The sequence below is a fragment of the Scyliorhinus torazame genome, chromosome 7 (genome assembly GCF_047496885.1).
Source record: "Scyliorhinus torazame isolate Kashiwa2021f chromosome 7, sScyTor2.1, whole genome shotgun sequence".
In the NCBI taxonomy this organism is placed as follows: domain Eukaryota; kingdom Metazoa; phylum Chordata; class Chondrichthyes; order Carcharhiniformes; family Scyliorhinidae; genus Scyliorhinus; species Scyliorhinus torazame.
In genome coordinates, this window is record NC_092713.1 from 49189124 (window position 1) to 49204204 (window position 15081).

Sequence of the window (15081 nt, forward strand, 5' to 3'; positions counted from 1 at the left end):
ACAGTGGTTAGCTCTGTTGCTTTACAGTGCCAGGGTCCCGGGTTTAATTCCCGCTTTGGTCACTGTCTGTGCGGAGTCTGCACGTTCTCCCAGTGTCTGCGTGGGTTTCCTCCGGGTGTTCCGGTTTCCTCCCACAAGTCTCGAAAGATGGCGGCATTCTCCGCCCCGCCACATTTCTGCCCCAACCCGCCGGCGGGATTCTCCGTTCCGCCAGCCGGTCAATGGGGTTTCCCATTGTGGGGCAGCCCCACGCCGTCGGGAAACCCCCGGGCGCCGGCATAACGGAGAATCACGCCGGCCGTGTTGTTGGGTAAATTGGACATTCTGAATTCTCCTGCTGTGTACCCGAACAGGCGCCAGAGTGTGGTGACTAGGGGCTTTTCACAGTAACTTCATTGCAGTGTTAATGTAAGCCTACTTGTGACAATATTAAAGATTATTATTATTGTAAAAAAGGAGCAAGTGAGGGGTTGGGGTTGAGTTAAAGTGTTGTGCCACAAGTACCACGAGCTGATCCAACGACTGTGTATCAAGTGCAGCCGGGTGTGTGAGACTTCGGATCACTCTGAAAGTGTGCACTCCACAGGCCGGCAACAGTATGATCGTCTGGCACTCATTCTCCGTGATGTTGTTGGCCCGGAAGAAGTAACGCATCCTTTCTGCGTACTGGTTCCAGTCTTCAACACAGGCGTAAAATGGCATCTAACTGCCCAAACAGAGGCATGGCGAATAAAATAAATTCAAACCTGGGTCCTGACAATCAGGGAAGTGGCTCAGTCGAGTAGGTTGCAACATCGACAGCAAACAGTTTACTTCTCATTGCCAGTTTAATAAGGAGAGTCCACGCTGGTAATAGAGATCCCTGCCCCTAGCCGGGAGCTCGTACTCTGCAAGACCAGTGTGGCCCTTTTAATTTGTCCCTGAGTTAATTTCTGTTATTCTATTGTGTTGATTGGACCTTGAAGCACACCACCGTGCGAGCTACTATAGGTTCACTTTCTCTAATCACAGATACCAGTATATAACTTGTACGAGTTCTCAAATTGCTATGTACTTTCCAAAAACCCATGACAAGAAGCAGATTGCTATGGGTGTGGCTCCTTGTCCTCTGTCGCCTTGACACGTCTCTTCCGAAGTTCAGCAGTTAAAGTGGGTGAAAATGGAGCAGCTTCAAAAAAATGACAGTTTTATTTAACTTTGAAAGAAAAATGCTTGGGCTGAAGTGGTTGATGAAAGCACATCATTTTTTAAAAAACAATTATTTGGCATTTTCAATGGAGCGAAACTGAACGAGGGAACTATCTCTTTAAACATTTTTTTTTTAAAAGCAAAAAAAAGATCAACAGATGTATTTGGGGGGAGGTTGTCTCAGGATGTGACATCATTGACAAGAGAATAGCCAGCCAGTTCTTATGTAACCCTCTCCTATCCCAGCACTGTGTCAAATGCCTTCTGCAGAGGAAAACGCAAATAATGGCTGTGTTAAATTGAGCCTCCGAACAATGTAAATCCCCCACAGCTGCAGCTTCCTGTAACAACTGGGAAGATCCTGTGTGCAGAAGAGAAAAACACTTCTTCCAGTGCGCGTGTGGGGTAAGTGATGGAAGTTTCAATTCTTTTCAAATAGCCCTCGTCCCAAACTTTTATTCTCTGATTTTTGGAGAAAAAAAACTTTAGCGTAAAATCTTGCATTCTTTTTCCGGAAAATGATCTGCCCAGTTCAACTCTGAATATCGGGAGGCTGGAATCAACTGTTCAGTGATCTATGGCCTGCCGGCTAAACAGAAAGACAGCTGTTTCAGTGCATTCATACTGCTGCAATGGAATTTAAACAACTTCTTTTTGGACTGTAACGAAAAAGGTTGGTGGGGGAAAGTGGCAACTTGCTTAAAACGGTTTTTAATATGCTTTATTTTTTTTCAATGAGGTTCATCTCTAGGATATTACTAACTATTAAAATTGGATTTTTGCCCAAGGGCGACTCTAGACAAAACACACGAGAGGAGACAGGATAGATAGGATCCAAATTCGGGATGCTAAACAATTCCTGACCTTCCACACTTGTTCAATGTTACTTATTTTACAGACGTGCATAAGCATTTTTCAAAGTTTCTGGGCTGCATTTTATGTGCTCCTGCTAGCTGTGTTTTTGGCGGGGGTGAGCATATAAAATAGGGTGGGTGCTCATCCCACAGGCCACCCCCACTGCCCCATAGTGTGTGTGTGTGTGTGTGGGGGGGGGGGGGGGGGGGGAGGTGCTGAAATTGGCAGCCTACCCACCATAACCTACCCACCAACCAGGGGCTAGTTTAGCACAGGGCTAAATCGCTGGCTTTGAAAGCAGACCAAGGCAGGCCAGCAGCATGGTTCAATTCCCGTACCAGCCTCCCGAACAGGTGCCGGAATGTGGCGACTAGGGGCTTTTCACAGTAACTTCATTTGAAGCCTACTTGTGACAAGTGATTTTTCATTTTTCATTTCATATTTAAATAGATAGTCAAGGGTTAATTCAGCTGGTTGTCAAGTCAGTTGACCTGATAGCATGCTGCCCAAGCCATAAAGCATGGGTAGCTGGGTGGGAGTGGGCAGCCTGATTTTTTTTTTTTTTTTTTTTTAATCCAATTTTAATAGTTAGTAATATCCTAGAGATGAACCTCATTGAAAAAAAATAAAGCATATTAAAAACCGTTTTAAGCAAGTTGCCACTTTCCCCCACCAACCTTTTTCGTTACAGTCCAAAAAGAAGTTGTTTAAATTCCATTGCAGCAGTATGAATGCACTGAAACAGCTGTCTTTCTGTTTAGCCGGCAGGCCATAGAAATCCCGGGGCTTTCTCCCTCTTGCAGGACCTACTAAAACATTCCTGGTGCTGCCAGGATGTGATGGAGCTGCTAGCCAAGCTGAGTGGCCGACAGCCCCCGAGGACAGGACTTCCTCCTCAGTGATGGGCAGAAGTCCATTTGGTCCTTGTTTAGCCCACCCAAGTGTGTTATGTCTACACCCACTTTGCTTCAGGGGAGGGGGTGTGGAGGACCCTCCCCAGACTCGCTCCCTGTAATATTAAGCTCCCTGAGCCTTGTCGGAGAGGAAATGTAGTTGTGCTGTAAAAATGAAAGAGAAAATTGACAGAATGCATTGATGGTTTTAATTTAAATAAATATATATATTTATTCAAATTTTCAACAACCACCCCCCAACAAGAAAAAAGAAGCAAAAACACAACAATCAGAAATTATACATTGGATTTCCCCCATATACAATAACCCCCCATATAACATTTTAATAGCACAAAATAGGGAAAAAAAACCACCTTCACCCAAACGCCCCCCCCCCCCCCCCCGCCCCTGGGCTGCTGCTGCTGCTGACCTCCTCCTAACGCTCCGCGAGATAGCCTAGGAATGGTTGCCACCGCCTGGAGAACCCTTGCACAGACCCTCGCAAGGCAAACTTTATCCTCTCCACCTTAATGAACCCTGCCATGTCATTGATCCAAGCTTCCACACTAGGGGGGCTTCGCATCTTTCCATAGTAGCAAAATCCTCCGCCGGGCTACCAGGGATGCAAAGGCCAGAATACCAGCCTCTTTCGCCTCCTGCACTCTTGGCTCATCCGATACCCCAAATAATGCCAATCCCCAGCTCGGCTAGACCCGGGCGTTCACCACCTTGGACATAGTCCTCGCAACACCCCTCCAAAACCCATCCAGCGCCGCACGACCAGAACGTATGGACGTGATTTGCCGGGCTCCCCGAGCACCTCCCACATCTGGCCTCCACCCCAAAGAACCTATTCAACCTCGCCCATGTCATATGCGCTCTGTAAGTAACTTTGAACTGTATTAGGCTGAGCCTGGCGCAAGAGGAGGAAGAATTAACCCTAGTCAGGGCATCAGCCCACAGACCCTCATCTATCTCCTCCCCAAGCTCCTCCTCCCACTTGCCCTTTAACTCCTCCACCGAGGCATCCTCCTCTTCCTTCAGCTCCTGGTAAATCGCCGAAACCTTGCCTTCTCCAACCCATACACCCGAAATCACCCTGTCCTGAATCCCATGTGCCAGAAGCAGCGGGAATTCCCTCACCTGCTGCCTCACAAACGCCCTCACTTGCATGTACCTGAAAGCGTTTCCCGGGGGTAGCCCAAACTTCTCCTCCAGCGCCCTTAGGCTCGCAAACGTCCCATTGATGAACAGGTCCCCCATTCTTCTAATCCCTGCCCGATGCCAGCTCCGAAACCCCCCATCCATCCTTCCCGGGACGAACAGATGATTCTCCCGAATCGGTGACCAAACCGAGGCTCCCACTTCACACTTGTGTCGCCTCCACTGCCCCCAGATCTTCAGCGTCGCCGCCACCACCGGACTTGTGGTGTACCTTGTCGACGAGAGCGGCAGCGGTGCCGTCACCAGCGCCCTCAGGCTCGTGCCCACACAGGACGCCATCTCTAGCCTCTTCCACGCCACCCCCTCTCTCTCCATTACCCACTTATGGATCATCACCACATTGGCAGCCCAATAATAGCCACACAAATTCGGCAGCGCCAGCCCCCCCCCCCTGTCCCTGCTACGCTCCAGAAACACTCTCTTCACCCTCGGGGTCTTATTCGCCCACACAAATCCTATGATGCTCCTGCTTACCCGTTTGAAAAAGGCCTTGGGGATCAAAATGGGAAGGCACTGGAACACAAAGAGGAACCTCGGGAGGACCGTCATTTTGACCGACTGCACCCTACCCGCTAGTGAGAGTGGCAGCATGTCCCATCTTTTAAAATCCTCCTCCATCTGCTCCACCAACCACGTCAAATTGAGCTTGTGCAGGGCCCCCCCAACTCCTAGCTACTTGGATCCCTAGGTACCGAAAGCTGCTTTCCGCCCTCTTCAGCGGTAGCTCATCTATCCCCCTTCCCTGGTCCCCTGAATGCACCACAAAGAGCTCACTCTTCCCTACGTTGAGTTTATACCCCGAAAAGCCCCCAAACTCCCTGAGGATCCGCATGACCTCCGCCATCCCCTCCACTGGATCCGCAACATACAACAACAGGTCATCGGCATACAACGACACCCGGTCTCTTCCCCCCCCCCACCCCGCACCGCCCCACCCCACCCCCCGCCAAACCAATCCCCTCCATTTCCCGGACTCCCTCAGTGCCATGGCCAGCGGCTCAATTGCCAGTGCAAACAACAAGGGGGATAGGTGGCACCCCTGCCTCATCCCCCGGTACAGCCGAAAGTACTCCGACCTCCGTCGGTTCGTAGCCACACTCGCCACCGGGGCTTTAGATAGCAGCCTGATCCAACTGATGAACCCCTCCCCGAACCTAATCCTCCGCAACACTTCCCAAAGATACTCCCACTCCACCCGATCAAAGGCCTTCTCCGCGTCCATAGCTGCCACTACCTCCGCTTCCCCCTCCACCGAGGGCATCATAATCACATTGAGGAGCCTCCGATTGATGGTTTTAATATGATGTGTCATGCTTCCTCATGGGTGTTAGTTCTACTAACATGCTTAATCTAAATTGAAATTTAAACGACCTCAACAAATAGCCTCACGCTGTGTTAGATGCTAAGCAGGGATTAGTTGAAGTGTTTTGATCAAAGAGCTTAATTTTGAAGAGATTTGCTAAAGGTGGGGAGAGATAAGAGGGCCTTAAGCAGAGAACTCCAGAGCACAGGTCCCGATAGCTTAAGCTCTGGTGTTAGTAGCAACGTGGGGAGAAGGCCATGCACCCTTGACCAGAGTTGGATGAATGGTTAATGTGAATTGGGGCAACAGGATGGGAGAATGGAGACAGAGGATGAAAATGTGGATTTAGAAGTCAAGGTGTTGGTGGCTAGACAGTCAGTGGAAATCCGAGATTAGAATGACATATGAGCCAGAATCCTCCAGCCGTTGGGATTCTCTTTTCCCACTGGCAGCGCACCCACACCCGTGGGTTTCCCGGTGGCTTTGGGGGGGGGATCGGTGCAATGGAAAATCCCATTGACAAGTGGCGGGAAGAGCAAATCCCGCCGCCAGCGAACGGCGCGCTGCAGAGAAACATGCGGCTGGGAGACAGGAGGATCTGACCCATGATCCTTCACAGAGAGAGGTAAATACCCATTAGTCCACCCAGCCTGTCCCACACAATTGTGATACCTTGTGTACAATATATACTCGGTCTATTCAATGCGGATTGATACTTCATACCAACATACCTGCTCTAAAATTCCAAAGTGTCTATTTTGCCCAACTTTCCTAACTCAGGTCAGATAAGATTCAGGCAGCGCAGAACGCCCCTAGCTCCAGCAGTGGTGTAAAAGAAGTGGAGCAAAGGAGGATATACCCTTTTTTTACAGCACTAGCTGTAGTGAATGGGATGTGGTGGGCCAGGGTCTGACATCAGAGGGAGGTGGAGGGGTCAGACACCTGGGGGTTGTGGAGCTTTAGACATTTGGGGGGGGGGGTGCTGGGTTTGGGCCAGGCTGTGGAGGTGTTGGGGATTGGGTTGGGGCATCTGGGTCTGGTGGGGAGTCGGTTTGGGTCTGGTGGTGGGGAGAGGTTAGGGGATGGTCTGTGGGGAGGGGGCAGGGGGGTGGTGAGGGGTGTCCAGTTGGGTCAGGGGATCAGGTTGAACAGGAATAGGTGGGAAATCCCATGCAGGCTTCCTAGGCCAGAGGTTTATGCTTCCCCACTGATGGGTTTTTAGATCCATGGGGGTGGCAAGTGTGAAATTGAAGGGACTTAATTCCCTCGAGGTTCACACAGCACCGCACAGCAATTTTACACAGATGGGAAAAGGCCTCAGATGGGAAGCCCATTCTTGCTCTAATCGAGACCCTTAAGTGGCCAACTGATGGTGTCTTGGTTTGCTCCAAAGGTGCTTTGTAATTCATACACAATAATTAAGAGAAGAACGACAGAAGTTTGTCTACTCTACTTTATTAGCAAAGAATAATACAAATAAGAATATAATATAATAAGAAGATAACACCAGAATCTCTTGCCCATCTGCTTGTCGGGGACCCCGGGGTCGACAGCGGCTTTGAGATTTGGCTCCTGGCACCTGTCGCAACTCTGGTCCGAGGTGAACTCCAACGAATGAGCAAAAAGGCCTGCTATTTAACCAGTGAAGTAAATAAGTCTAATAGATAAGATAAGCAGTTAGGAAAGTCAGCAAAATACATGAGACTGCCTGAGTTTGGACATCTGATGCCTCGTGTTCAAGTAAACATCCTGGCCCTGTAAGGCTGCCAAGTGAGCAGAATTAACCCATCCCTTATAGATGGCCTTTGGAGGGCCATTACCTGTCCAGCCTCAATTTTTTTAGGCTGGTGGAAAAATTGAACCTCCTTCGGGAACCCCAAAGTACAACAAATTTACAATGAGTCGGGCAGATAAGGGGATCCCGGATGTCAAATTGGAGGAGCTTTAGCCTTTGCCCTTAACCAACAGGTATGAGGTTCATGCCGCCTGTATGGATGAAGGCAAAAATCTGCAGGCTCTAAGAACAAACTGCCATAGCACCATTGTACAGGGGACCATTTAGGTGGGACTGTGAAAAGAAATTTAGTGCTGGGAGGGGACCGTATAGTCAGGGAATCTTTACTATTCTCTGTGGCCATGACCAGGATTTTCAAAGGTTTTGTTGCCTTCCTGGTGCCAGGGTTGAAGATATATCCTCATATCTGGAGAAGAACTTGGAATGGGAGGGAAGGATCCAGTTATTATGGTCCAAGTTGGGACCAATGACCTCTATCAAAGGAGGAATGAGGTTCTGCTAAGGAATAATATGAAAGCAAAATACTGCAGATGCTGGAAATCTGAAATAAAGAAAAGAAAATGTTGGAAACACCTATGATTTGATGAAACAGGCCTGAAATGTTAACAGCCTCTCTCTCTGCTGCCAGAACTATTGAATTTTAGGAGCCAATTCTATTGTTTTTATTTCTGCTGAATGAGTTTGAGGAGCAAGGTTCCGGAATATCAGAAGGTAATAATCTCGGCATTACTACCTGAGAAATGTGCAAATTGGCATAGCGTCAAACATATCGAAGTGTTGAATGTATGGCCCAGAGAATGGTGTGGAGACCAGGGTTCTGATTGATGGAACTGGCACCACTACAGGGGAAAGAGGGAACACCACTGTTGGGACAGGCTCCACTAAAACAGTGTCAGGCAAGTCATGTAACTCAGGTAGTAGATATGGCTTTAAACCAAAGAGGTTGGGTGAGGCCCTAGTGAGGAGAAAGGCATAAACTAAAGGGAAGGTCCAGGGCAGAGAGCAGTGTAACAATTTGAGTAAAAATAAATGTTATGACCGCCAAAGGGGCTTGAACATGCATTGTATTAGATTCCCCTCCTACACCTTGGAATATGAACTCCCCAGGTGAGTAGGGGGCGGAGCTTCCTCCCAATTAGAGGATCCTTCACAGGATATAAACCGCTGCCCGCGTTCAGGTCGGGGAAGTGGACCCTGAGGGGCAGTGGAGAGTGAGAGAGTATTGTGTTGAGGAGTAGTAGAATAAACTTAATTGTATCCTGTCTGTCTGGCTACGTGTGGATGTCCTTGCCTTCGGTCACAACACTTGGTGATGAGGATTAAGTGGAGCTGCCGCAACCACTGGGCTCTGCGCTTCCGGCCTACCTCCGATGGGCTTGGAGAGGCCTCCACTGCAGACAAACCAATGGCACTCATTGCTATGCTTGAAACCTTTGACGCTGATACTGACGATTGCGGAAAGGATGCAACTGTTTTTTCAAACCAATGCCTTTGTGAACAGCGAGTGGCAGACTGTGACTTTGCTAACTGCCGGGGGTGGCCCTACCTGCGCCTTGATTAAGAACCTTGCTTACCCAGACAAGCCTGACGAACTAGCATTCAAAGAACAAAGAAAAGTACAGCACAGGAACAGGCCCTTCGGCCCTCCAAGCCCGTGCCGACCATTCTGCCCGACTAAACTACAATCTTCTACACTTCCTGGGTCCATATCCCTCTATTCCCATCCTATTCATGTATTTGTCAAGATGCCCCTTAAGTGTCACTATCGTCCCTGCTTCCACCAGCTCCTCCGGTAGTGGGTTCCTGGCACCCACTACCTTCTGTGTAAAAAAAAAAAAAAAAAAAAAAAAAACTTGCCTCGTATGTCTACTCTAAACCTTGCCCCTCTCACCTTAAACCTATGCCCCCTAGTAATTGACTCCTCTACCCTGGGGAAAAGCCTCTGACTCTCCACTCTGTCTATGCCCCTCATAATTTTGTATACCTCTATCAGGTCGCCCCTCAACCTCCGTCGTTCCAGTGAGAACAAACCGAGTTTATTCAACCGCTCCTCATAGCTAACTAATGCCCTCCATACCAGGCAACATTCTGGTAAATCTCTTCTGCACCCTCTCTAAAGCCTCCACATCCTTCTGGTAGTGTGGCGACCAGAATTGAACACTATACTCCAAGTGTGGCCTAACTAAGGTTCTATACAGCTGCAACATGACTTGCCAATTCTTATACTCAATGCCTCGGCCAATGAGGGCAAGCATGCCGTATGCCTTTGTGACTACCTTCTCCACCTGTGTTGCCCCTTTCAGTGACCTGTGGACCTGTACACCTAGATCTCTTTGACTTTCAATATTTTTGAGGGTTCTACCATTCACTGTATATTCCCTACCTGCATTAGACCTTCCAAAATGCATTACCTCACATTTGTCCGGATTAAACTCCATCTGCCATCTCTCCGCCCAAGTCTCCAAACAATCTAAATCCTGCCGTATCCTCTGACAGTCCTCATCGCTATCCGCAATTCCACTAACCTTTGTGCCGTCTGCAAACTTACTAATCAGACCAGTTACATTTTCCTCCAAATCATTTATATATACTACAAACAGCAAAGGTCCCAGCACTGATCCCTGCGAACACCACTGGTCACAGCCCTCCAATTAGAAAAGCATCCTTCCATTGCTACTCTCTTGCCTTCTATGACCTAGCCAGTTCTGTATCCACCTTGCCAGCTCACCCCTGATCCCGTGTGACTTCACCTTTTGTACTAGTCTACCATGAGGGACCTTGTCAAAGGCCTTACTGAAGTCCATATAGACAACATCCACTGCCCTACCTGCATCAATCATCTTTGTGACCTCCTCGAAAAACCCTATCAAGTTAGTGAGACAAGACTTCCCCTTCACCATGCTGCCTCTCACTAATACGCCCATTTGCTTCCAAATGGGAGTAGATCCTGTCTCGAAGAATTCTCTCCAGTAATTTCCCTACCACTGAAGTAAGGCTCACCGGCCTGTAGTTCCCTGGATTATCCTTGCTACCCTTCTTAAACAGAGGATCAACATTGGCTATTCCCCAGTCCTCCGGGACATCACCTGAAGACAGTGAGGATCCAAAGATTTCTGTGAAGGCCTCAGCAATTTCCTCTACAGCCTCCTTCAGTATTCTGGGGTAGATCCCATCAGGCCCTGGGGACTTATCTACCTTAATATTTTTTAAGACGCTCAACACCGTGTCTTTTTGGATCTCAATGTGACCCAGGCTATCTCCACACCCTTCTCCAGACTCAACATTTACCAATTCCTTCTCTTTGGTGAATACTGATGCAAAGTATTCATTTAGTACCTTGCCCATTTCCTCTGGCTCCACACATAGATTCCCTTGCCTATCCTTCAGTGGGCCAACCCTTTCCCTGGCTACCCTCTTGCTTTTTATGTACATGTAAAAAGCCTTGGGATTTTCCTTAACCCTATTTGCCATTGACTTTTCGTGACCCCTTCTAGCCCTCCTGACTCCTTGCTTAAGTTCCTTCCTACTTTCCTTATATTCCACACAGGCTTTGTCTGTTCCCAGCCTTTTAGCCCTGACAAATGCCTCCTTTTTCGTTTTGACGAGGCCTACAATATCTCTCGTTATCCAAGGTTCGCGAAAATTGCCGCATTTATCCTTCTTCCTCACAGGAACATGCCGGTCCTGAATTCCTTTCAACTGACACTTGAAAGCCTCCCACATGTCAGATGTTGATTCGATACATTGGTTGATCTGGTTGGCCATTGCCTGAATCCGCAGCCCCCATTATAGCCCGCCGTTACTGGTTTCGTTCAGCTTTGCAGACCCCGACACCGTCGAACGGGGATTATTTGGCACGCCTATGGCATCCCTCTGCCCCCTGCGACTTCTGAGTCTCCCTGGATGAATCCCGAAGGCACTGCTTAATTTGTGGATTGCTGGACCTGGAAACTCAGCGAAATGGAATCACCCATAACCCTGAAGTGGACCGGAGATGTGGTGATTTCCAGGGAGAGCATCGAACGTGGGCTCCAGGGCATGGCAGTCCTTAACATCGGTGCTGGTGAGAACACCAGCAGGCAGCTACTGGAAATGAGCAAACAGGTTCATCGCAAGTTGCAAAATTGCCGCCGAAGCAACCCAACATGCCCAGCCAGTGGCAACCCACGTAGAGCTAGGAACAAGGCTCCTGGATGTCACATGAAGGAGCCTTTCCGAGGCAACAGACCAGTCATCATCCCTTCCCGAGAGGCAGCACGCACTTCGAGGAAGACCAGGAGGCTGAGGAACCACCTCTACCCCTACACTATGTCATGGGCCCCAGGATCGCCGAGTCCACATTTGGTCACATATCCTTGGTCACATATCCTGCACTGAGGAGCTCCAACGAGCTGAGTTCAGTGCAGGAAGAGATTGGGGTGCCATTTCTAAATGGTGTCCTGATCTCTTGACCCCCTAACATCCTCCAACTCACCTGTTGGGGGACCCTCGAGCCCCCCTGCATCCCACCACATAACGGCAGGGCGCACCGGTGCGAGCAGAATTCAGCCTAATCCCTGGTGCGAGCAGAATGCAGCCTCGCATCTTGGCACTCTGGCAGTGCCACTTGATAACTCTGGCAGTGCCAGGTTGACACCCAGGTGATAATGTCAGAGTGCAAGGTTGGCAGTGCCAAGGTTCGTGGGTGATATCAGCAGTGTCAGGGTGCCACGTTGCCAAGAGGCTGACCACCTGGGGGCCTCTGGTCACCTGAGAGACCCCCTCCCCAACTGCCATTCCACCTGGTCCTCATTTGTGGGGACCAGTGCTAAACAGCACCTAGCTGGTGTCTCCTCGGTGAGGCTGGTAGGTGCCGGATGGCCATTTGATCTGTAGCAGAATGTTAAGTGAGCTTTTAAACGCACTTAATTGTGCGAGACTGTGGGTAGGATCCAGATAGTGAGATCCCGCGAGACATAACAACGTTTGAGAATCCAGAAGAGGCCTCACCCGGCTGCCTCCCATCACGATTCTGGCGATAAGTGGCCGGTAGATCGCGCCCATTATAATCCCGCCCATTATAATCCCTCCCTAACAACTCTCTCACCCCTACCTTCTGAGTGACTGTGACCCATCCCTCTGTGACACACCTAACGACTTCCCCGCCCATTCTGGGGTCTGCGTGCATCCCCTTCCAGTCACAACTCTATTATCCCTTTGACTCCCTTGTGTGTCAGCATTTCATGTGCCTGTATTGAGCTCCAGCTTCCCACCCTTTGGTCTAGCTCCTGCCTTCCATTGTTCCTCGTCCCCCTCCACCTCCTGCCCCTTAACCTTCCATCGTGCCCACTTTTCCCCTTGCACAGTCTTCTTTCCCCATTGACCCCTTCTGTTCGTCATCCCTGATCTCCCCTCCTACCTCGTCCTCGGTTGAAATGCTCATTTCTGAAGGTGGAGTTATGTCTTGGTACCCATAGTCACTCCACGTCTGGAACATCCCGGGAGATTGTCCAGTTCATACAGTCAAAACTGCAGGTGCCTCATTCACGTTCCAATTGGCAGTGAGAAAAGCATGTTCTCTTCAAGAGCCTTCACAGAATTTAATATTTTTATTTTTACCTTGGGATTACACCATGTGAATGCAAGTTCTGATATAACGGAAGCTTTAATGTAAGTCGGTGCAACAATTAATCGGGGATCTTGATAAGTTTTGGAACCCCTTGAACAATAAATGCTTCTTCTCTCTTACAGAATACTCAGGTTGCTGAAGTACATTGTGGAGAACAAACTACCATCAAGATATCTGAAATTCATCAACGCTGTCAACTTAATCAAGAAAAATACACCTTTTTTGTATTAAATCGTGTTTAAGGAAGAGACGGTCGCAACTCGGTCATTTATGAAAGATGGCCCTTTGCCTGAAGCAAGTCTTTAATAAAGACAGGACTTTCCGACCCCGAAAGCGGTTTGAGCCTGGAACCCAACGCTTTGAGTTGTACAAAAAAGCACAGGCCTCACTTAAATCTGGTGTCGATCTCAAGACTGTGGTTCAGCTGCCTGCTGGGGAAAACCTGAATGATTGGATTGCAGTCAACACTGTAGATTTCTTCAACCGCATCAACCTAATCTACGGCACCATTTGTGAGTACTGCACCGAAAGGAGCTGTCCTGTCATGTCAGGTGGGCTGAAGTATGAATATCGGTGGCAGGATGAACACAAGTATAAGAAGCCAACCAAAGTAACTGCACCACGGTACATTAATTTGCTCATGGACTGGATTGAGGCCCTGATCAATAACGAGGACAACTTCCCCACTCGAGTTGGTAAGATTTCTGAGAGAAAAATAAGAATTTGTGATTGAAGAGATTAACGTTGATTGAGCTGTACAATTAGCTAAATGGTAAATAAGAAGCATAATGTGAATGTTTTAACGCCTTTGAAATAGAACTGCTGCTGGGTTACTCGGTGCTAACTATTAGTGGCGTGAATGTGATGAGAATGACAATTTCTGCCCAGGTTTTGGCTTGGTTCTTGCACTTTAAAAAAAAAAAATTCAGTCGTTATATATAGGTAAAGCCTGTCCTGATAAAAAGAGGGAGACTTTCAATTGACGGTTACCCATTTCTCACCTGATAAATGTATGACCAGCAGATGACTACCTGGTGGACACCTTGTGCACTCGTTCGCCCGCCTCAACAGAGTTTCAAACAGACTTCTTAAGTGGTCACATTTTACCTCTTCCCAAAATGGACAGAAGGACAGATGTAAATGAGGTTTCTACACCTGTTGGGTCCCGATTTATAGGGAGAAATACAGGAAACATGCCACAAAGTTAACAAACATGTTTTTCTATCTCAACCTAAGGACCAGACAGGTCCATTAGGTGGTTAGGGAGGGATCCATGGAAAGCTGAAGAGTAGATAACACTCGCTCTGCCCGGGTACACATGGCTTGTTTCATGTAAAATTTAAAATGGTCATGATCTAATGTAAACAATATGTTTTACTTGTGTAACCTATGTAACCATATTTGGTATAAATGTTACCTGATGCTGTACGCTGGCAGAGTCAGCTCCGGAGGTCTATCTCTGAAGCTGGGCTCTCCCAACGCGATGCTCAGTAAACAATCGTTCTGCACCCGAGACACCTTGTTTAGTGGAAAAGTGAAAGACCACAACAGAAGGCAGCCTCTCCCAATAGGTAGTTTTTTGTTATTTTACTCTTTTGTGGGGCCTGGAGGAGCAGGAGTGTCATCAAGCTGTTATTGGGCACCCATTAAGTACCCTTAAATATTTAAATTGCACTTCTGAATACTGCTGATCTGTTCTGCATGACTACATAGCTGGCAGCAACTTCTGCCATGGGACAGGGGTCACGCCACAGCTTGGGCATTTAGATGCCAATGAATTCCTAAGCTTCATTGCTTTTATTAAATCGTGGAATGTACTTCCAAAATTTTAAAATAGGTTACCTTAACTTCACAGAGTATGAATTTTGTGTATTGACTAAATTTCAGGTAGACTCAAAGCAGGCTATTTTAAATGTGAAAGGTCCCATCCCTGTTGTCGGACCCTGATCACAACTTCCAAGGAGAAGTGAGCGGAGCATGCTTATAAACCCTTCCTTCTCCAAATATCGAAAAGGGACACTGGAGGCCTCTTCCCACAGGCGGATTTTAAAAACAATTGTTTTGAGGGGTCAGAGAAAGTAGGAATGTTCTAGCCCCCTACAGTATTCCAGTCCACTGCCAAACTTTTCTCATTCCTTGGCATCTGTGTCCTTCCATTAGGCCTTTATCTGGCAACCATCTACGCGCATCAGCTAAACAATTTTCCCTCTGCAAT

At 48.3% G+C, this 15081-nt stretch overlaps 1 protein-coding gene across 1 annotated transcript in view; it reads left to right on the forward strand.

Moving 5' to 3' along the window:
- The first annotated feature begins 1052 nt into the window (after positions 1-1052).
- The window catches only part of LOC140426191 (MOB kinase activator 3C-like), a 65125-nt gene continuing 51096 nt past the window's right edge, over positions 1053-15081 (forward strand). The window contains exons 1-2 of the mRNA XM_072510662.1: positions 1053-1593; positions 12989-13561. Coding sequence (XP_072366763.1) covers positions 13144-13561 — 418 coding nt within the window. The 5' untranslated portion in view covers positions 1053-1593; positions 12989-13143. The remainder of the gene's footprint in view (positions 1594-12988; positions 13562-15081) is intronic.